The sequence below is a fragment of the Leucoraja erinacea genome, chromosome 3 (genome assembly GCF_028641065.1).
Source record: "Leucoraja erinacea ecotype New England chromosome 3, Leri_hhj_1, whole genome shotgun sequence".
In the NCBI taxonomy this organism is placed as follows: domain Eukaryota; kingdom Metazoa; phylum Chordata; class Chondrichthyes; order Rajiformes; family Rajidae; genus Leucoraja; species Leucoraja erinaceus.
In genome coordinates, this window is record NC_073379.1 from 68399466 (window position 1) to 68421202 (window position 21737).

The window sequence follows — 21737 nt, forward strand, 5'->3', positions numbered from 1 at the left end:
TCTCACTGTAAAATATAGGAAATAACAGCAATCGCGGAACAATCCATTAATTAATTTGTCCTTCATAGTTCAATAGATAATAGGTGCAGGAGTAGGCCATTCGAGCCAGCATCGCCATTTAATGTGATCATGGCCAATCATCCCCAATCAGTACCCCGTTCCTACCTTCTCCCCATATCCCCTTGACTGCTATTTTTAAGAGCCCTATCTAGCTCTATCTTGAAAGTATCCAGAGAACCTGACTCCACAGCCCTCTGAGGCAGAGAATTCCACACATTCACAACTCTCTGTGTGAAAAAGTGTTTCCTCATCTCCGTGCTAAATGGCTTACCCCTTATTCTTAAACTGTGGCCCCTGGTTCTGGACTCACAACATAGGGAAAATGTTTCCTGCCTATAGCGTGTCCAAACCCTTAATAATCTTATATGTTTCAGTAAGATTCCCTCTCATCCTTCAAAATTCCAGAATATACAAGCCCAGCCGCTCCATTCTCTCAGCATATGACAGTCCCGCTATCCCAGGAATTAACCTTATGAACTACACTGCACTCCCTCAATAGCAAGAATGTCCTTCCTCAAATTAGGGGACCAAAACTGCACACAATACTCCAGGTGTGGTCTCACTAGGGCTCTGTACAACTGCAGAAGGACCTCTTAGCTCCTATACTCAACTCCTCTTGTTATGAAGGCCAACATGCCATTCACTTTCTTCACTGCCTGCTGTACCTGCATGCTTACTTTCATTGACTGATGAACAAGGACCCCTAGATCCCGTTGTACTGCCCCTTTTCCCAACTTGACACCATTTAGATAATAATCTGCCTTCCTGTTTTTGCTACCAAAGTGGATAACCTCACATTTATCCACATTAAACTGCATCTGCCATGCAGCTGCCCACTCACCCAACCTGTCCAAGTCATCCTGCATTCTCATAGCATCTTCCTCACAGTTCACACTGCCACCCAGCTTTGTGTCATCTGCAAATTTGTTAATGTTACTTTGAATCCCTTCATCTAAATCATTGATGTATATTGTAAATAGCTGCGGTCCCAGCACCGAGCCTTGCGGTACCCCTCTAGTCACTGCCTGCCATTCTGAAAGGGACCCATTAATCCCTACTCTTTTTTCCTGTCTGCCAACCAATGTTCTATCCATGTCAGCACTCAATCCCCAATACCACGTGCCCTAATTTTGCCCACTAATCTCCTACGTAGGACCTTATCAAATGCTTTCGGAAAGTCCAGGTACACCACATCCACTGGCTCTCCCTTGTCCATTTTCCTAGTTACATCCTCAAAAAATTCCAGAAGATTTGTCAAGCTTGATTTCCCCTTCGTAAGTTTGTACGTTCTCGGAGCAGAATTAGACCATTCGGCACATCAAGTCTACTCCACCATTCAATCATGGCTGATCTACCTTTCCCTCACAGCCACATTCTCCTGCCTTCTCCCCATTACCCCTGACACCCTTACTAATCAAGAATCTGACAATCTCCACCTATCCATTGAATTGGCATCCACAGCCGTTTCCACAGATTCGCCACCCTCTGTCTACAGAAATTCCTCCTCATGTCCTTTCTAAAGGCCTTCTTTATCGTGTGCTTCGCAGAAACCTCGTCTTTTATAATGGACTCTAAATGGACTGTTATTATACATATGGTTTGGATGTTTGTTTATGACTCCTATATGGTCATTTTGTAGTTTCTTGTGAACATCTCATCAATTTGTCATGTACATTATTCTGTTATGTTTTCGCCCATTAAATTTGTCAGAACCTGTAGCTAGTGAGGGTCAGAAACACATTAGAAGCCATTTGAGAAGGGTATTGTGATGATGTTCAGGGGGTTCTGATGGGAAGTGGGTGGGAGGTTAGTGGTCTGTGGGTGGAGGGCATTGTGTGAAGATGGTGATCAAGGGATGCTTACATCAAAGAACGAAAAGCATTGAGGGCTGGTGTGAATGAGTGAAACATATTGGCTCATGAAGTAACACTTCTGCTTGTCCTGGCTTACAAAGTGTACTGTAAAGACGCCTGCTCTGATTAATTCAACCCTCTTTTTTTTTGCTGCCAAATTTCCTAAGGACTGGGAAGTGGGATCAATTATCTGTAGTTAAAACTAGAATGTGTTAAAGAAAAGGCAAGCAGACTGGTTATAATTCTCTTCCTGTGAACAGGTTGGTTGCCCACACCATGTCTCAACCCCAATTAAGATCAGCTGTAGGAGACTGTTGCTAGACTTCTGTTCCAAACTCTCTTCACTTTAACCTTCGACAGACCATGTCCGTCCAATGTTGTGAGTTGACGTGAAGCCCCTTGGTCTCTTGCCTGAGAACTGTTACCTCCCAGGTTCAAGAACAACCTCTTACCATTAATCATCAGGTTCTTGAACTACCCAATACAATCTAATGTGCCTGGAAAGCAAGTGAGAATTTCATCGTTTCATTTCATATCTCATGCATACGATTGGCTTGGTTTATAGGTTTATTATAAATGTAATGTATACCAAAATACTGTGATAATCTTTGTTTGCTTGTTATGACAAATAAACACTTTTGAACTGCTCCTGCTTTTTAGAGGACTTCCTGTCAATATTTTTGAATGGCGAAAATCACAAAGCTGATCAACTTTTTTGGTCCATGGTGAGATTGATTTGAAAAAGCATCATTGAAGGTGGAAGGAGTTTCAAAGTTTAACTGGATTAACAGGTGGACTATAAGCATCCATCGAGAATAATTGTGTGAGCTATAATCCCTGAATGGTGGAAGTTACTTGATGTTTTGTCAGGGTAGATGCAAGGAATTTAACTTTTCCGTATTAACGTTAATAAGGAGAGCAAAAGCCAATTGTAAGCCCATTAAAAGAAGATCAGCCGCTCAAGTTATGCTGATCTGCCCCAGTCATCTCTTTCCTGCTGTTTCCCCATAGTCCGTCTGTTCCCTGATCTTTCACAAATTCATCTATTTCTACTACAGGGAAAGGTTGGACAGACTTGGGATTTTTTTTCTGGAACGCCGGCGGTTGTGGGGAGACCTGTTTCCTCAGGGTGGAAATAACAAAGCATAGCTTTAAGGTTTAAAGTTTAAAGGAGATGCGTGGGGCAAGTTTTTTTTACACAGAGGATGGTGCATGCCTGATAGAATCTGCTGGGGTGATGGCTGAAGCAGACACGTTAGTGCTATAGAAATAGTCTTTTGGGTAGATATATGGATATTCAGGGAATGGAGAGATATGGGCTATGTGCAGGTAAAGAAGTGATGGTTTTGACATTATGTTCGATGCAGATATTGTAGGTTGAGGGGCCTGTTCTTATGATGTACAGTTTTATGTTCTATGTTCCTCTTTAAATACCCCAATGATCCAGTCTCCACACCCTCCAGGATAGAGATTCAATGACCTTCTGCAAGAAGTTCCTGTGCACCTCAGTTTTAAATAATTTCCCCTTAATGTCATAACTATGTTCCCTTCTTTGAGATTCTCCCACAAATGGAAACATCCCAATTTCTACCCTATCATACCTCTTCAGGAATTTTAAAAATTTCAATGAGATCATCCCATATTGTACTGAATTTTAAAGTATATAGATCTAATTTCATTCAAAGTGTCGTAAGTGGTAAAAGCTTTAGGGTCAAGGCTGATGTTATTGGGTGAAGTGAGATTTAAGTTAGTTATGCTGATGGATGGATAAGTGGGAAATTCACATGTTGCTGACTTGAAATAAATAATTTACTTGTAGGGCCGGGATGGCCTGTTTCCATGCTGTAATTGTTATATGGTTATATTGTTGATAATAGAATGAATTGGCCATAATTTCAAAGTGCAAATAATACAGCAAAGCAATATTTAAAAAAAAGCTAATGGGATATTGATACTTATGCAAAGAGGTTATTATGCTGCATCTTAGCAATGTATTTTGTAATACTGTATTACAACAGTCTGTATTACAAATGTCTGTTGGAATACTCTATGCAATGCTATCATTTAAAGTCAAACTGTGTTGGTGGTGAATCTGTGGAATTCTTTGCCACAGAAGTCTGTGGAGGACAATGGATATTTTTAAGGCATAGATAGATTCTTGATTAGTACGGGTGCCAGTGGTTATGGGGAGAAGGCAGGAGAATGGGGTTAGGAGGGAGAGATAGATCAGCTATGATTGAATGGGAGTAGACTTGATGGTCTGAATGGCCCAATTCTGCTCATATCATATGAACAAACAGAGAGGTTTTGGGTGAAACTTAATGATCTAGGTGTAAAGATTAGAAAAAGTTGAAAATGTGCAGTTTTCCATGATGCCAATAAATAATTTCACCTGAGATGTATTCCAATATTTCATACAGAGTATTAAGTGATATAAATGGAGAGAATGAGCTCCATGAAAACGAGTAGACTCGATGGGTCGAACAACCTAATTCTGCTCCTGTGTCCTATTATTTAAATGATCAGACGAGAAAGGCTTTAGAATTAGTGAAAATGAATTTGCGATGGATATATATTATAATAAATTATATTAACATTCCAGAATGTTATTTTATTAAAAATGTAATCAGATGTGTAATCAAAATATAATCAAATATATCAAAGGTGGTTATGTTGAATATTATAGAAATGCTTTCTGAAAAATACATTCTTGAATTATTATTGTAGCTTTCAAAAGACTACGTTACTTAAGCCAAAAAACAAGACTTTATTTCTAAGTACCAAAACGAATTGTGCACATTTGTCTTGTTAGCTTAAAACTAAATATATATTCTAAAATGGATAGTGCAGATAGATTGTTTAAGAAGGAACTGCAGATGCTGGAAAATCGAAGATAGACAAAAGTGCTGGAGAAACTCAGCAGGGGAGGCAACATCTATGGGGCGAAGGAATAGGCAACGTTTCGGGCTAAAACTCTTCTTCAGACTGATGTGAGGGTGGGTGGAGGGGCGGGGGCTGGAAGAAGAAAGGAAGATGTGAAGCTAGTGGGCTGAGGGAGAGCTGAGAAGGGGAGGAGAAAGTAAGGACTACCTGAAATTAGAGCAGTCACTGTTCATATCGCTGGGGTGCAAACTGCCCAGGCGAAATATGAGGTGCTGCTTCTCCAATTTACGGTGGTCCTCACCCTGGCCATGGAGGAGGCCGAGGACAGAAAGGTCGGATTCGGAATGGGAGGGGGAGTTGAAGTGCTGAGTCACCGTGATATTTCGGAGGGAAGAGGAGAACTTCTTCAAATACCTTGAGGATAGTTAAGTCACAGAGTTGACGTGGAAAAGCTTTTCCCACTGAGAGTAGGGAAGATTCAAACAAGGGGACATGACATGAGAATTAAGGGACTGAAGTTTAGGGGTAACATGAGGGGGAAATTCTTTACTCAGAGAGTGGTAGCTGTGTGGAATGAGCTTCCAGTGAAGGTGGTGGAGGCAGGTTCGTTTTTATCATTTAAAAATAAATTGGATAGTTATATGGATGGGAAGGGAATGGAGGGTTATGGTCTGAGCGCAGGTATATGGGACTAGGGGAGATTATGTGTTCGGCACGAACTAGAAGGGTCGAGATGGCCTGTTTCCGTGCTGTAATTGTTATATGGTATATATGGTTATAGTGTAGATAGATTGTCGGAATTGCGTAGAAATTGCAGGCACTTCTATTTATATTTACTTTAGTTTAGTTTAGAGATACAGCGTGGAAACAGGCCCTTCGGCCCACCAAGTCCACGCCGATCAATGTTTACCCACGCACTAGCTCCATGTTATCCCACTCTTGCATTCTGCACATTAGGGCAATTTACAGAAGTTAATTAATCTACAAGCATGCACATCTTTGGAATATAGCAGAATACCGGAACAGCCGGAGAAAACCTTTGTGGTCACAGGGAGAATGGACAAACTCCGCACAGAGGGGACCCATAGTCAGGATTGAACCCGGGTAACTGGTGTTGCAATGCAGCAACTCTACCGCTGTACCACTGCACCAACTACTTGTTAAAGTACAATATAGTTAGTGAGATTAAAACCATATATCTTAATGTATTGTAACAATTGGATAGATGTTTTCACATACATATAAAGGTCTTATGCTTTAAGTTTTTAGATACTATGTTCATAAATAAGCAATATGATTTATTTTTCCCCAAGAGCAAAATGCAAAGATTAAAATAAACCTAAATATTATATTGATCTCGAGCAAGTAATGTAGAAAGCAATGTACTTGTAAAATCATTAAATACCACTCAAAAATGGGTTGCTTTCAGCACATAACTTTTTAGAAAATCTATGAAGTGTAAACCACTGCTCAGTGGCAGCATTTTTGCTCTGAATTAGAAGCTTGTAGAGGTAACCTTAACTCAGTATGTACTTCAGTATGTAATCTAGGTTGACACTTCATAGTATTACCGAGGCTTTACATTTAAATGTGATTTTGTTTCAGATGAAACATTAAACCAAGGCGCCAGTCTGCTAGTTCAAGTGGTCGTAAATGATCCTTTGACACTGTTTGAAAATGAACAGTGTTGGGCCGGTTTGGTGGGTATGGATAGAAGTGGGGGTTAGCCAATGTTTATTATTTAACAAACTTTGCCGTTTCATTTGGCCATTTATTTTATTGATGTTTGTGCGATCTTGCTTTGTGCATAGAGGCCACCAAAGAAGACTATACTTTTTAAAAGTCCATTATGGTACATTGCTCACTTTTATGGATATTTTGAGAATATAAAACAAGCAATATAAATGCAACAGTAACATTTACCAGTTAGTAGCTGTTGTTGAAGCTGAGGGAAATGTTGGAGAGCAAGTTATACCTTGTCATATGATGCTTCCTTTTTGCTTGGGTTGCAGTTTGGATCTGGTAATGCTGTTTATGTTGTGAGATCAATGAGCGAGAGAACATGAACCGGGAAATCCAAATGGGGTTTTCCTCTCTGCACCACTGAACAGAAAATGATTTGATCCATTTCCCTTTTGGAATTATAATTATTTTCACATGGAATTTCATCCTGCTGGTAACTTGTCCAGGCACTTCTGATTGCGATTCCTTGTACGCGTAATGTACTGCCCCTTTAATTACCATGAAGCAAGATCTGGCTGTTAAACTGACCTGGATCCCCCTTTTACCACCCCCACCGGTCTGCTGTCGTCTGGTCATCTCAGCCTCCTGGTGGCCACGACAGCCCCAATCATGTGACCCAGGCTCCAATAGACCCTCCATCACCCTCTTCTTCCATGATTTACAAGGATGTTGCCAGGACTAGAGGGTGTGAGCTAACGGGAGATGTTGAGTAGGCTAAGTCTCTATTTCGTGGAGCACAGGGGGATGAGGGGTGATCTTATGGAGGTCTACAAAATCATGAGAAGAATAGATCGGGTAGATGCACAGAGTCTCTTGCCCAGAGTAGGGGAATCGAGGACATAGGTTCAATGTGAAGGGGAAAGATTTAATAGGAATCCGAGGGGTAACAGAATCCCTGAAAGGGTGGTGGGTGTATGGAACAAGCTGCCAGAGGAGGTAGTTGCGGCTGGGACTATCCCATCCTTTAAGAAACAGTTAGACAGGTACATGGGACAGGTTTGGAGGGATATGGACCAAGCGCAGGCACGTGGGACCAGTGTAGCTGGGACTCCTATATGTCTCCTATAAGCTCTGGTCTCCATGGATGACTCTACCTTCCCAAACACTCTGATCCGGGTTTCATCCCCACCACGCCCATCTTTTCGCCCTGACTTATCAAAATAACATCATGGAGTAATTCAGTACAGGACCACCATGTCCAAGCTGATCATCAAGTAGCCATCCATTTACTAGTCCAGGTAATTCAACTGCTCATGTACTTTTTTAAACATTACCTGGCACAAGCCAATCCCTCGGAGAGTGTTTGACAGGTAATCGGTATAAACTGCAGAGGGTCCAAGTTCTGTGGTGGTGGATCTGCACCTGAAATTTGTACTGGCACTTCGCATATTGACCCTACAACAGGCTGTAAACAGCACCAAAAGAATTTCCAGGCTGATTTCAAATACCAAAAATTGGAGATTTTAAACTATTGTTATTTTTAAAAATCTTTAATTAAAATCCTGGATCCATGAAAATTACTGTGAAGCTGATAAATTGTCTTTAGGCTTAACTGATCTCCACTGCCCAGTTTATGGAAGGAACTAGCTCATTAACAACCGGATTGATGTATCTGTTCTTTGGTTAAACACAATTATGAATGGTAGTGGACTGTTCAAAAGCTCACCGGAGGCAAGGGCATTTTCTCAGTAGATTTTGAGGTCCATCCATCTGCAGCTGCTGCATCAAGGGTCAATCTTCATGGGATGAAAAGTGCGAATGTTCACTTGCTTTATTCGTGGAATGTTAATTATATTCAGAGCCACACAGATGGTGAAGCATTCCGTGAATGCAAACGGCAGCAAGACCTTGACAAAACTGAAGCTTGTGCTAATTGCTGGCACATAGCACTAATGCCAGACAATGACCATCTTCAGCAGGAGTGTCTGGCTACCTATCCTTATTATTTAGCAGTGTTAGTACAAATTGAACCTCCCCACCTCTCATCAACATCATGCATATTATATTTAAGCAGAAACTTAAGTGGAGCTGCTGTATAAACACTGCAACTACAAATAATCCTGTGGAAAGTGATGGGCCTTATATCCCAAGGCCAGGTCTTTGGTGAAAAGTTGTGTAGCTGTCCTTTTACCTGGATGTGTGTATCTCCAATTACACTCAAGATGCTTGAACTCAATATGTGAACAAAGCACCAGCTGAATTGGCATACAATTCACCAATTCAAACTTTGACTCACTGTACCACAGCTGCCACTTGTAACTTTGACACTCGCAAAATACATTGTACCAAGTCTTTGATGGCATTCCCCAATCCGACGACTTCGACGATGCAGAATGACAAGAGGACAGAACCACAGACATCACCACCTGCAGGTTCTTCTCCATGTCATACACCATCCCAATCTGCAAATGTATCACTGTTCCTTCGTTATTGTTGGGTATATATATTGTGGGACCATCCTACAATAATCTAGAGGAACCATTACCACAGGGGGTAAGGATGTGGTCTGTCTCTAGGGCTCGAAGGCTATTGGGAATGGAAAATAAGTGATGGTCATCCCCATTTGAATACCCCATGAAATTATTTAACAAGCTCCTCAAATGTATGAAATTGCTGTAAATAGTTCACTGGGTAACTAGGAATAACTGAAAAATATAGTCCTTTCCAACGACATCCACATACTGAAAATACAGAACTAAATATGTGCTTTTGGTTCATAGTGGGAGAGGGAAGTATTTGGCATTCCATTAACTTTTTAAAAATCTGATTTCTATCTATTCAATTGTCAATCGCTCTTTTTGTTTGAGGAATCCTTATAAAGCATTGGATTAGAGTGTAAATTCTTAATTGGCTCGTACTATCGACAAAACAGATTAAATCTGAGTTTTGAAAGCATCACATTCATAAAAAAAAAAAGGAAATAATTGAAGCTGTACAAAAAAAGTAAATCAAAATAATCCAACCATTTGTAAACTTTTATGGAAGTGTAAACATGCAAGTTGAAGTAACTTGGTAAATATGTAAATATACACAGCTTTTAAAAAATTATGTTTTAACCCAATGCTCAGGAACAACAATTTTCCTATAACCGTCAAGTTCTTGAATTGACCTGCACAACCCTAATCCTACCACAGCAACGGAACACTACTGACCACCTCTTATACTACCATGGACTTGTTTTCTAATTCCATTTAATACTAATATATTGGCTTTATACAGTCTTTCTTCTTTTCACTGTTTTGCAGAATATATGTATATATATATTTGTATCTGTATCCCACCAAATTTATGCAAATGACTATAAACGTGACTTTACTTGGTACTGCTACTGCGAATGCCTTCAACGTCCCGAATCCATGATTGCTGGTAGAGTATGGTGTTTTTTTTTGGGACCTCGCATTTTTAAAAAGGTGTATAGGTATAGATTTATTATTATCACATGACCCAAGATACAATAAAAAGCTTTCATTTGTGTGTTATCCAATCAAATCAGATAACACTATACATTAATATAATTGGGGGGAAAGCAAGTGCAACAGGTAGGGCAAAGAGAAAAATACCAGGGTGCAGAGTATAATTCGTCTGCAGAGATTTCTTCGGAGATTACAAAAAGTTAACCATAAGGTTAGTGTGAGAAGGCTATGGTATGAGAGTGAGGCACTTTCACATCCTTCCTATAGCGTAAGGTCCAAATGCACAGCGTATTCTATTTGTGGACTAACCAAAACATTATACATTTTCAGTTTAGCTTCTCTGCCTTGTGTCAAATATCTCTAATTCTGCAGACTGTGATGCATCAAAGACAAGTGATTGGAAGTGGTCTTGATTTGCACTTTAATATGCCATTTATCAGCCCCTTCCTGAAAATTGTCTTGTTCTTGCTCCATGGAATTGTGAAGGGAATTAAACATTGGGCTATTGCTCTCTAAGTGAATCCTTATGCCTGAAATCTGCCCATCCCCACGCTGAACTGTATTCACACAAACTATTGATCACCAAACTTCCCTTCCTGGTCCTTCTGTCGATTGATGGTTCTCATCAATTCAGGCCCTCCTCTCCATCAAATCTGCTGTTATTGACCCAGACCTCAAAGCCACAATCCTTGCAAACTGCCACTATATCTTCATTCCCACTTTCCTCTTCAAATTTTGTGGATGTTTATAGGCTCTCAAATTCCTGCCCATTTTACTGCAAAAAATATGAAATCTGCTTATTTGAATCACAGATAGACACAAGATACTGGAGTAACTCAGTGGGACAGGCAGCAACTCTGGAGAGAAGGAATGGGTGATGTTTTGGGTCTCAACCCGAAATGTCACTCATTTCTTCTCTCCAGAGATGCTGCCTGGCTGCTGAGTTACTCCAGCATTTTGTGTCTATCTTTGATTTAAACCAGCATCTGCAGTTCTTTCCTGCTTATTTGAATCTCTCCAAACAGATGTCTAACTCCTCCACCAGCGTAAGGAGGTCAGTAACAGATAGACCTGACCACTGAGGCCCAGAACATTTTTGAAGGTGTCAATTTGATTTAAAATTTATACATGTTAGTTTAGGATGGTAGATTAGGAATAGATTAGGATTTTAATGGAGTGCAATTTTTGCCATCAAAGGTAGTTAAAGATAGAATCAGTCTTGAAGAAGGATCTAGACCCAAAATATCATCTGTCCATTTCTCTCCACGGATGCTGCCTGACACGCTGATTTTCTCCAGCATTTAGATTCCGACATCTGCAGTCTCTTGTGTCTGCATCAGTAATTGTTGGCAGATGTAGAATTAGTAAGTACTTAGCCTTAATATTTTTAGAAATTATATTGGTAGTTGGTGGTTGAGCTTGGATACGTGGCTAGGGAACCTTAGTGGCTGAGAGTTGGGCAAGAATTGTCTAATTTCTTGGGCAGTCATTGTCTTGATGATGATGCCTTTTGGACAACTATAATTTCAACACCTTCAGTTAATTGATCATTTCCTGCGCTCATGGTTCAATTCTTCTAGTGTGTCCTGATATTATTTTGTTTCTTTTTCACTATTCTTCCTGACTTAATCTTCTGTTGTTCAATACCAATGCACAATTATTCCTTTCATGCCATGCTTTGGACCTGCCAGAAAGCATCCCGAGTCTGAATGTTAAAAGCTCATAAACATCTTAACTTTTCACAGCTCTGATGGAAGGTCATTAAACTGAAACAGAACACCACAGATGCTGCCTTATCTCGAGTATTTCCAACATTTTGAGCTATTCCAGATTTGTCGCTCTTCTACGTTGAATATAATGAGTTTAGTTACAGCAGTAGCAGTGCACAAAGTCATTGTCTTAATGGGCCAGCTGTGGTGGGCAGAACATGCCAGTGTTCCCAGTTTTACTTCCTATTCACTTGCGGTTGTGCTACTAAAAGTCTATGTGGAATAGACCGTGTTTATTTGTGGTACTCCACCCAGCCATAGGACCTGACCTAAAATTCCCTCTACGTAGTAAATTGTAATTTGAGAGAAATGTTCATTTGAGATGAAAGGAGAGGAACATTTTCCTTGCAGAAAACAGTAAGGCACTCTGATGTTTATCGAATATAGGGCACTAAGATTTAATAAACATCTCCCTAAACTGTATTTATATAATACTCATTCTCTGACCAGTTTGAGCAGTTGGGCGCGGTGGCGCAGCGGTAGAGTTACAGCCTTACAGCACCAGAGACCCAGGTTCGATCCTGTCGACGGGTGCAGTCTGTATGGAGTTTGTACGTTTGCCCCGTGACCTGCGTGGGTTTTCCCCAGGATCTTTGGTTCCTTCCCTCACTCCAAATTGTGTTCAGTTCTGGGCACCATGCTATAGGAAAGATATTGTTGTTGGAAAGAGTGCCGAGAAGATTTACAAGAATGTTACCAGGTCTCAAGGGTCAGCTATAGGGAGAGGTTGAGCAGCTGGGACTATTCCCTGGACCATAGAAGGGTGTGGGGTGATCTAATAGAGGTGTGTAAAATCATGAGAAGAATAGATCGGGTGGATCACAGAGTCCCTTGCCCATAGTGGGGGAATTGAGTACGGGAGGGCATAGGTTTAAGGTGAAGGGGGAAAGATTTTATAGGAGAGGGGTAACTATTTCACGCAAAGGGTGGTGGGTGTCTGAAACAAACTGCTGGAGGAGGTAGTTGAGGCAGGGACTATCACAATGTTTAAGAAGCAATTACATGGATCGAACAGGTTTAGAGGGTCTTGGTGAGACCACACCTGGAGTATTGCGTACAGTTTTGGTCTCCTAATCTGAGGAAAGACATTCTTGCCATAGATGGAGTACAGAGAAGGTTCTCCAGACTGAGTCCTGGGATGGCAGGACTTTCATATGAAGAAAGACTGGATAGACTCGGCTTGTACACGCTAGAATTTAGAAGATTGAGGGGGGATCTTATAGAAACTTACAAAATTCTTAAGGGGTTGGACAGGTTAGATGCAGGAAAATTATTCCCGATGTTGGGGAAGTCCAGAACTAGGGGGTCACAGTTTAAGGATAAGAGGGAAGTCTTTTAGGACCGAGATGAGAAAATCATTTTTTACACAGTGGTGAATCTGTGGAATTCTCTGCCACAGAAGGTAGTTGAGGCCAGTTCATTGGCTATATTTACGAGGGAGTTAGATGTGGTCCTTGTGGCTAAAGGTATCAGGGGGTATGGAGAGAAGGCAGGGATGGGATACTGAGTTGGATGATCAGCCATGATCATATCGAATGGCGGTGCAGGCTCGAAGGGCCGAATGGCCTACTCCTGCACCTATTTTCTATGTTTCTATGTTTTCTATCAGTATTGGGATGTTTTTATTGATAGGTCCATTGACTCAACAGAAATCAATACTCGTTTGATGGCATTTCACTGACTGTCATCAACTTGATACCCTGATTCCTTCATAACTCGTGATGAGGATAGAAATAATACTGAAATTTAAAGATTTAAATTTAGTTTAGATGTATTTATAGAACTGCAGAGTCTGCCTTGAATTTACATCAAGATTATGACTGTTTGCAGAGGAAGACTTTTTATGTGAAGGATTGAACACTGCTAATAAATCATATGGTTTCTATAATAAATTTCATACATTAGAAGCACTGCAGTTGGTAGTTGTGTTTATAAAGTTTTCAGCGTTACTGATAAACTGCAGCTGTGGTTGAAAAGCATAAAGGAGATGTAAAACATATTGAAAGGAAGGCATTTTGCACAAGTAACCAACACTGCTTTGGCAGTTTGGAGGAACGGCACTCTTTTATTCTCATTGATTTAACCTCTTGTTCGTCGCCCAGTTTCTTCAAAACTAATTTTGCAGATTGTTGCTCTGTAGGTAATCTAAATAGTTCTGGAAGCTAAAACTAATTTTGGATAAGTTTGGCTGTTGGCACCTTTTCCCACTGCGCAGAACTGCTGGAATTATTGCCATATTTTTCAGATGAAGATAACCTACATATTTCAAGGTTATTACGTGAAAACAAATTAAAAAATCTCTTTCTCTGACTATTTATAACATTTACATTCTACATTTAGGTTATATTTGGAAGAAGGAGCTAGATTGGCCTTTGCTTTTGTATTTTTGTACTGAGTGATGAGTGTGTGTTACTTCGTTATGCTTATTTGTTGTGATATCAACCAAACTAATGCAGGGGCATTATCCTCCTGCATAATCATGTCTCAACCAGTGTGCATAATTAAACATGACGACTGAATCGTGTTCGTTATGATACCCTCACCAAAACTCCATTATCAATATTTCTTGCTCGCTAGGCCACTGGAGAACCACTGCACTTTGATCTTTATAGTGGAATAGTGGTAGATTATTTTTATGACCAACAATTTTACTTCCAGATGAAGGTCACCAGTCTGATCCAATTGGCTCCATTGGAACTGGAGGAGACCAGCACCATCCTTTGCCTACAGCTGAAGGTAAATCCTATTGCTTTTCTCTTATTACAAAGTCAAAAATTAGTATTTAGCTAGTTCCTCTTGCAGATGATTTGTAGAAGTGTAACTTTTCGACACAACATAATCCCAGATTGAAGGGTTATTAATTGGAAATTGAGTGTGACTGTGAGGTTGCAAACAAATTACAATCATTTTTCCAGTGCATATGTTTCATTCAATGGCATCTGTGACGTTTTATTCAGACGTTTTAAGGAATGGAGTACCTTGCAATCAGGGAAAAGAGCATGGTCCATTATTTATGCCTTTGAAATAGAGTGAATGAAGCAGAGCAGTTACCTTTCTGTACTCTTGACATGCAGGTCCTTTTGGACCATTTCACTGCCACTTGCCATGCTTTGTTACTTTTCTTATATTGATTTCTAATGTATTTAATTATTGATTTTTAAAAAACATGTTATGCAGCCATGAACAAGTACACAGTCGTATCTTTAAAAATGTTTTGGTATTTATCATTATTTATGATTAATTTCCTGGAAGCTTTGATAGATTAATTGATATTTTTTAGTGATATTAAGACTCTGACTGATCCCTTCTACAGGGCCTGTCCCACTTGGGCGTCATTTGATATGATACGATGATGATGATGATATGCCATTTATTGTCACTATACATGTACAATGAAATTAAAAGCTGCTCGTACTCAGTGCATACATATAATTTAGTACAAAAAACAAGAAACAGAAAACAAAAACAGAAGGGAGAAGGGGGGGGGGGGGGTGCACAATTCTGCGGCGCTATATACATATATACAGATGGAAGTCCGGGTGTTGGGCTGTGAAGTCAGTGCATGTGTGAATTAAGAGTAGTTATAATTTTCGGAAAACAACTATTCCTGAGTCTATTTGTCCTGGATTTGATGCACCTATAGCGCCTTCCAGAGGGCAGCAGGTCGAACAGTCCAAACGCAGGATGGGAGCTGTCCTTGATGATATTCTTTGCCCTGCTAAGGCAGCGGGAGGTGTAAATATCCATCAGGGAGGGGAGAGGGCAGCCAATGATCTTCTGTGCTGTCCTAGTTACCCTCTGAAGCCTCTCCCTGTCTGCCATGGTGCAGCTGCCATGCCATGCTGTAATGCAGTATGTCAGCAGGCTCTCGATGGACGAGCGGTAGAAGGTCAGCAGCAGGTTAGAGGCCAGGTTGTGCTTCCTGAGGACCCTCAGGAAGTGCAGCCGCTGCTGAGCCTTCTTGATGACCGCTGTCGTGTTGTCTGTCCAGGAGATATCAGCAGCGATATGGACGCCGAGAAACCGGAAGGTGTTGACCCTCTCCACACACTCGCCGTTGATATGTAGGGGGACTAAGTCGGTGCTGTGCCTCCTGAAGTCGACAATGAGCTCTTTTGTTTTCCTGGTGTTCAGAGCCAGATTGTTTTCTGAGCACCAGGTTGTCAACTTCAGGACTTCCTCTCTGTAGGCTGCCTCGTCTCCCTTCGAAATAAGTCCGACCACAGTAGTATCGTCAGCAAATTTGACGATGCGGTTGTTGTTGTGGGCCGGACTACAGTCGTAGGTGTAGAGACAGTATAAGAGGGGGCTTAGCACACAGCCCTGTGGGGAGCCGGTACTCAACCTGCGAGTGGAGGAGAGGTGGGGGCCGAGTCTCACAGTCTGGGGCCGGTTGGTGAGGAAATCTTTTATCCAGGCACATGTGAGAGTGGGGAGGCCGAGTGTGACCAGTTTATCAATGAGAATATGAGAATGCGCGTTATTTACGCGACATCCTAAAACTTGGTTGGCGTGCATGACTCGCGCATGGCGCGTGGTGAGGCGTAGTGGCGTATGCAGTGACGTGCGGTAGTGTGCGACGCCCCAGGATTTTGGGATGCTCAAAATCCTTGCGCGCCACCTGCGTGACGCGAACATTACGCCCAAGTGCGACAGGTCCTTAATACCTTTCCCATACTTACGCCCACTACTGAACATTCATTTCATGGTTTATGCTGGATGGTCTTTTGATCAGTACTGTTGTTCTCTTATCCCCTGCACCCCAACCTCAATCAAAAGTCCATCCAGCATAAACCATGAGCCAAAATGTTCAGTAGTGGGCAGAAGTGTGGGAGAGGGAGAAGGGACCAGAGTCAGAGCCTTAATATCACTCAAATATGTTCATGATTTGTCTTTAAGCATTCCCACAATAGCCTCTTGTCGAACTATCTTTCACCTGTCAGACCTAACAGGGTCATTCAGGACTTCAATTGCAATCATCCTCCTCCTTGCCATTCCTTCAATGCCTGCTAACTGTTATGTTTCTCTGCTTGTTTTTCTATTGTGCAATAGAATTTCTCTTGTTGATCTGCATAAATTCTGAACTTTGCAACAGTGTTGAAGTCTGCAACCACAAATTTTTGTTGGGTTCTTATCAGTGCGTCCCAGTACTGATGGAGAGTGAAACACCCATGATAACAGCAGTTTCTGCTATAAGTGTTCAACTATTTAAACTGGATACATTCATGCATGCATTTTCCACATAAGTTCCCACAATCCCTATGGTGGCTTTAGAGGTTGTGGAGGCATTAATGGTGATCATTTGAGAATTACTGCACTGGTGTCAGGAGTGGTTCCAGAGGATTGGAAAATTACAAATGTTACTCCACTGTTCAAGAAGGGAGTGAGACAAAAGAAGGGAAACTATAAGTTGGTTAGCCTTAGTGGTTGGTAAGATTTTAGAGTCCATTTTCAAGCATGAGGTTTCTGAGTGCTTAGAAGCATGTGATAAAATAGGCCGATGTCAGCATGATTTTGTGAAAGGGAGATCTTGCCTGACAAATCTGAAGAAGTAAATAGCTGGATAGACAAAGGAGAATCAGTGGATGTTGTTTACCTGGATTTTCAGAAGTCCTTTGATAATATACCATGTATGAGGCTGCTGAAGAAGATGAGAGCACATGGTATTAGAGGGAAGATACTAGCATGGATAGCAAGTAGAAGGTTGGTTGAATGGCAAAAGGCAAGGAGTGGCAATAAAGGGGACTTTTTCTGCTAGGCTGCCAGTGACTAGTGGTTCCACAGGACTCGATGCTGGGGCCGCTACTCTTCATGTTGTATATAAATGATTTAGTTGAAGGAATTGAAGGCTTTGTGGCCAAGCTTGTGGATGATATGAAGATAGAGGTGAAGGGGCAGATAGTGTAGAGAAAGCAGGGACTCTGCAGAAGGGCTTGGACAGGTTGGGAGGGGCAAGAAGTGGCAGATGGAATACAGTGTAGCAAAGTGTGGAGTCATGCATTTTGGTAGTAGGAATAAAGACATAGACTATTTTCCAAATGGGGAGAGGATTCGAAGGTACAAAGGTAGTTGGGAGTGCTGGTGTAGGATTCGCAAAAGGTTAATTTGCAAGTTGAATCAGTAGTAAGGAAGGTGAATGCAATATTACTTTTTATTTAGAGAGGTCCAGAATAAAAAAACAGGGATGTAATGCTGAGCCTTTATAAGGCGCAGGTCAGACTGCATTTGGAGTTTTGTGAACAATTTTGGGCCCCATACCTGAAGAAGGACATGTTGTTTACATTAGAAAAGGTCCAGAGGAGGTTTATGAGAATGATCCCGGGGCGACTGGGTTAACATATGATGAGCGTTTGACGGCATCGGCCCGTACTCATTGGGTTTATAAGGATGAGAGTGGACCTCATTGAAACTGCCAACTAGTGAAAGGCCTGGATATAGTGGATGTGGAGAGAATGTTTCCACTAGTGGGAGAGTCCAAGACCAGAAGGCGTTTCCTCAAAATATAGGAATGACCGTTTAGAAAGGAGATGAAGAGGAATTTCTTTAGTGAGAGGGCGATGAATCTGTGGAATTCCTTGCCACAGACAACTGTGGAGGCTAAGTCAATGAGTATACTTAAAGAGGGGATTGTCAGATTCTTTAAAGTAAGGATATCAAGGGTCATACGGAAAAGGCAGGAAAATGGGGTAGAGAGGGAAAGATAGATCAACCATGATTGAATGGCGGAGTAGGCCTAATTCTCGATGGGCCTAATTCTGCTCCTATGATCTTATGAACCTCTCCCCCACCCCCAATAATGAAGTTATTGTGAATTTGTGGATTTTTACACTTTACAATTCCAAATTAAGCTACTTCAACGCAGGAATATAAGGAGCTAAATTCTGTATGCTAACACTAATGCACTGCAAAGTCTCAAACATTGCTTTTGAAATTTAGAATAAGAATGAAAATTCATGTTTTATCACTTTTCTTATTAAAAATGTGTCAATAATTTAGGAAAGCATCCAAATTAATGGCTCCCACTTTTATCACCTTTGTCACCCCATGCTTTCCTTTTGTTGTTTATCATCACCTCACGTCACTTTGCCACTTCTGTGATCTCTCTCATTTTGCTGTCTGTACTCTATTGATCTTCCAAGAATTTGTTTCCCCATCCACCATATCTTTTCCCATCCTCATCCCCATTGTTCTCCCCCCTCTTTATTCTCACTCTCCATCTTCACCTCTGTGCCATAACTCTTAAACTGTGGCACAAGGTAAGAAATCGATCCCAAGGATAACAGTGCTAGTAGAACCACTGTTGCTTACAAGTTGTTTTCACTTGTATTACTGCTTCTTCTCAAGCCTATCTACCAATGTCATGGATCCTTCTACTGGCAGGCATTACGATATTGGGGTGGAAGATGTCACCATGCCAACCAAACAGTAATGAGTTAAATCAATCAGTCATATGGTTTAGACACAAAATGCTGGAGTAACTCAGCGGGACAGGCAACATCTCTGGACAGAAGGAATGGGTGACGTTTCAGGTCCAGACACTTCAGAAGGCTCTCGACCTGAAATGTCACCCATTTCTTCTCTCCAGAGATGCTGCCTGCCCCACTGAGTTACTTCAGCATTTTGTATCTACCTTCAGTTTAAACCAGCATCTGCAGTTCTTTGCTAGTCATATAGTTTAGTGAAAAGCTTTTGTTTGCATGCTATCCAGTCAAGCAAAAGACTACACATGATTACAATCAAGCTTTCCATCGTGCACGGATAAACGGTACAACATTTAGTGCGAGAAAACCCGACTAAAGATAGTTCAAAGGTCCCCAATGAGGTAGATGGGAGATCAGGACTGCACTCTAGTTGAGAGAGGACGGTTCAGTTGCCTGATAACAGCTGGGAAGAAACTGTCCTTGAATCTGGAGGTATGCAAAGAGGGAGATTAATTATATAATATAGAAACAAAAGTTTAAAATTTTCAACATGGTAACCCAATTAAATAAAAATGCCATAACAGCACTAGTAGTTTTTCTAAACATTAGCATACTTTTCCTGCCTCTTGCCCTAAATTAATTCAAATTGTCAACAGTGTTTCGTGAATGCTGTCGATCAGCTTTAGAATCGCTCTATTCTCTTTGTATCTGCTTCTTCTCACATCATATTGAGTTTCTTGAAATGCTTCCATAAGGTAAATGGATCTAGTTTTGCAGATCAGATTTCTTTTGCACCACTTCAACGCTAAGTTTTGGAGGATTGATTTCAATTAATTACATGGCAATGTCCAGGAACACAGACTGCTATTTAGTTGGGTCTTAACCCCTAACCATGTGGCAATGAAGATTTTCTTTTAAATCTTTACACTTCATCACCTGCCATTAAAAAGGCAATAAGTACCGTCTCCCTGCATTTGTTTGTGTAACATTTTATTTATGCACCAGTATTATTACTTACTTTATAATGTACCGTAATCCCTTGCATAGAAAATCTTTTAGCGCAGGAATGATGCAGCACGCTTTCAAATGTCTTAGTATCACAAATGCGCAACTTAACATGTAATTGAAGACTTTGTAATGTCCCCTTGGATGAGGGGAGGGTCTGAAAAGAGGAAGGTCTCTAAAGATCAACAAGGGAGAATTAATAATCTGGTGATCATTGGGATAAAGTTGTAATATAATATTATAAATCCTATTGCCTCGATGAAGTGTCTACAAACTCTGTTTCATATTACCTCCTGGATGTTTGAGGGCATTCTGTCTTTTAAAATGGAGTATCATTCATTCATATGTCTAGTCCAACGTTACTATACATTTTTAAAATCACATAATTTTCAGTTTACGCCTGATTTCCTCCTCCTTTATTTGTTTACCCCAAGGAAATGACTTTTTCTATGGGATCTAGTTCCACAAGTACCAGCCTTGTGGTTAAGCCCAAAAGGAACATTTAACTGTTATTAAGTGACAATGCCAGTTCCAACCCAGGGTGAATCTATTACCAGAGAGCTTTCAGCAAGGATTTAATGTGGAATGTTTCTTGTCAGTGTGGAATGCCCCCAGTTGCTGTGGTTTGGTACTTGAAGATGTTATGTGTTTACTCCATCATCAATTCAGTTTCCAGTTTTTAGTTTCTATACGTTTTACTAAAGTCATCTTAAATATATATATATATATATATATATATATATATATATATATATATTGTGTTTATGCGAAATAATTTTGGAAAAGGAGATGCAGTTTCTGGACTCATGGTTCTTATTTACAACATACACTCTTATGATATCTAACTTTGTTTCCCATTTATTAATATTATATATCTTTATTTTTTATATATGTATATTATGTGATTTTATTTTTATATATATAAAAATAAATATTAAATATATATATATATATATATATATATATATATATATATAATATTTATTTGATGGTTATGGCTGGGTCAGATTAGGAAACAGCAGAGTTTACATATTTTGGTCACATTTTATGTAGTTGGTAATTTAGCAATACACTGGGAGACATTCCAGGAACATAGGCAATAATTTCCACAAGGCCTAACGAGACTATGCACTTCAGCATAAAAACAAATTGAAAGATTCCTGAAGGAGGGAGTATTCTTTTAACAAATGTTTTGAACTGATCTGAGACCAGTTTAACAAATTCTTTTAACAAATGTTTTGGACTGCTATGAGACTCCAGTTAAAAGCCCCGTTCTCTCTGGCACTAATCACCTCAGTGGAGCGAGTGACCTGCTACCATGGTATGAGGATCCAATCCTATTAAAAAGATCTCATATCCTATATTTGGGATGAACTGTAGGAGGTGAACGTGGTGGGCTCTGGCCTTCTGCATGTTTGGAAGCATTGAGATTTGTACTGTTGCTTGTTCTGTGGTGGGGGAATCTTGTACTTGCACCATACAAAATATTTAACACTTTCTTTCTCCCCTATTTGAAAAGCATTTATTTTTAACGTAAACCATGATTGTTTGAATGATTGGTCACACAAAGCCTGGGTAGCACCCAAAGCC

At 40.5% G+C, this 21737-nt stretch overlaps 1 protein-coding gene across 3 annotated transcripts in view; it reads left to right on the top strand.

Annotated features, from left to right (window-relative positions):
- Window positions 1–21737, top strand: part of ror2 (receptor tyrosine kinase-like orphan receptor 2) — a 249366-nt gene that overhangs the window by 178714 nt on the left and 48915 nt on the right. For 2 of the 3 annotated variants that reach the window (XM_055632858.1, XM_055632860.1), the window contains exon 2: window positions 14380–14457. The exons of the other annotated variant lie outside the window; for it this stretch is intronic. In XM_055632858.1, the coding sequence (XP_055488833.1) occupies window positions 14380–14457 (78 nt within the window). The remainder of the gene's footprint in view (window positions 1–14379; window positions 14458–21737) is intronic. 3 annotated transcript variants of the gene reach the window in all.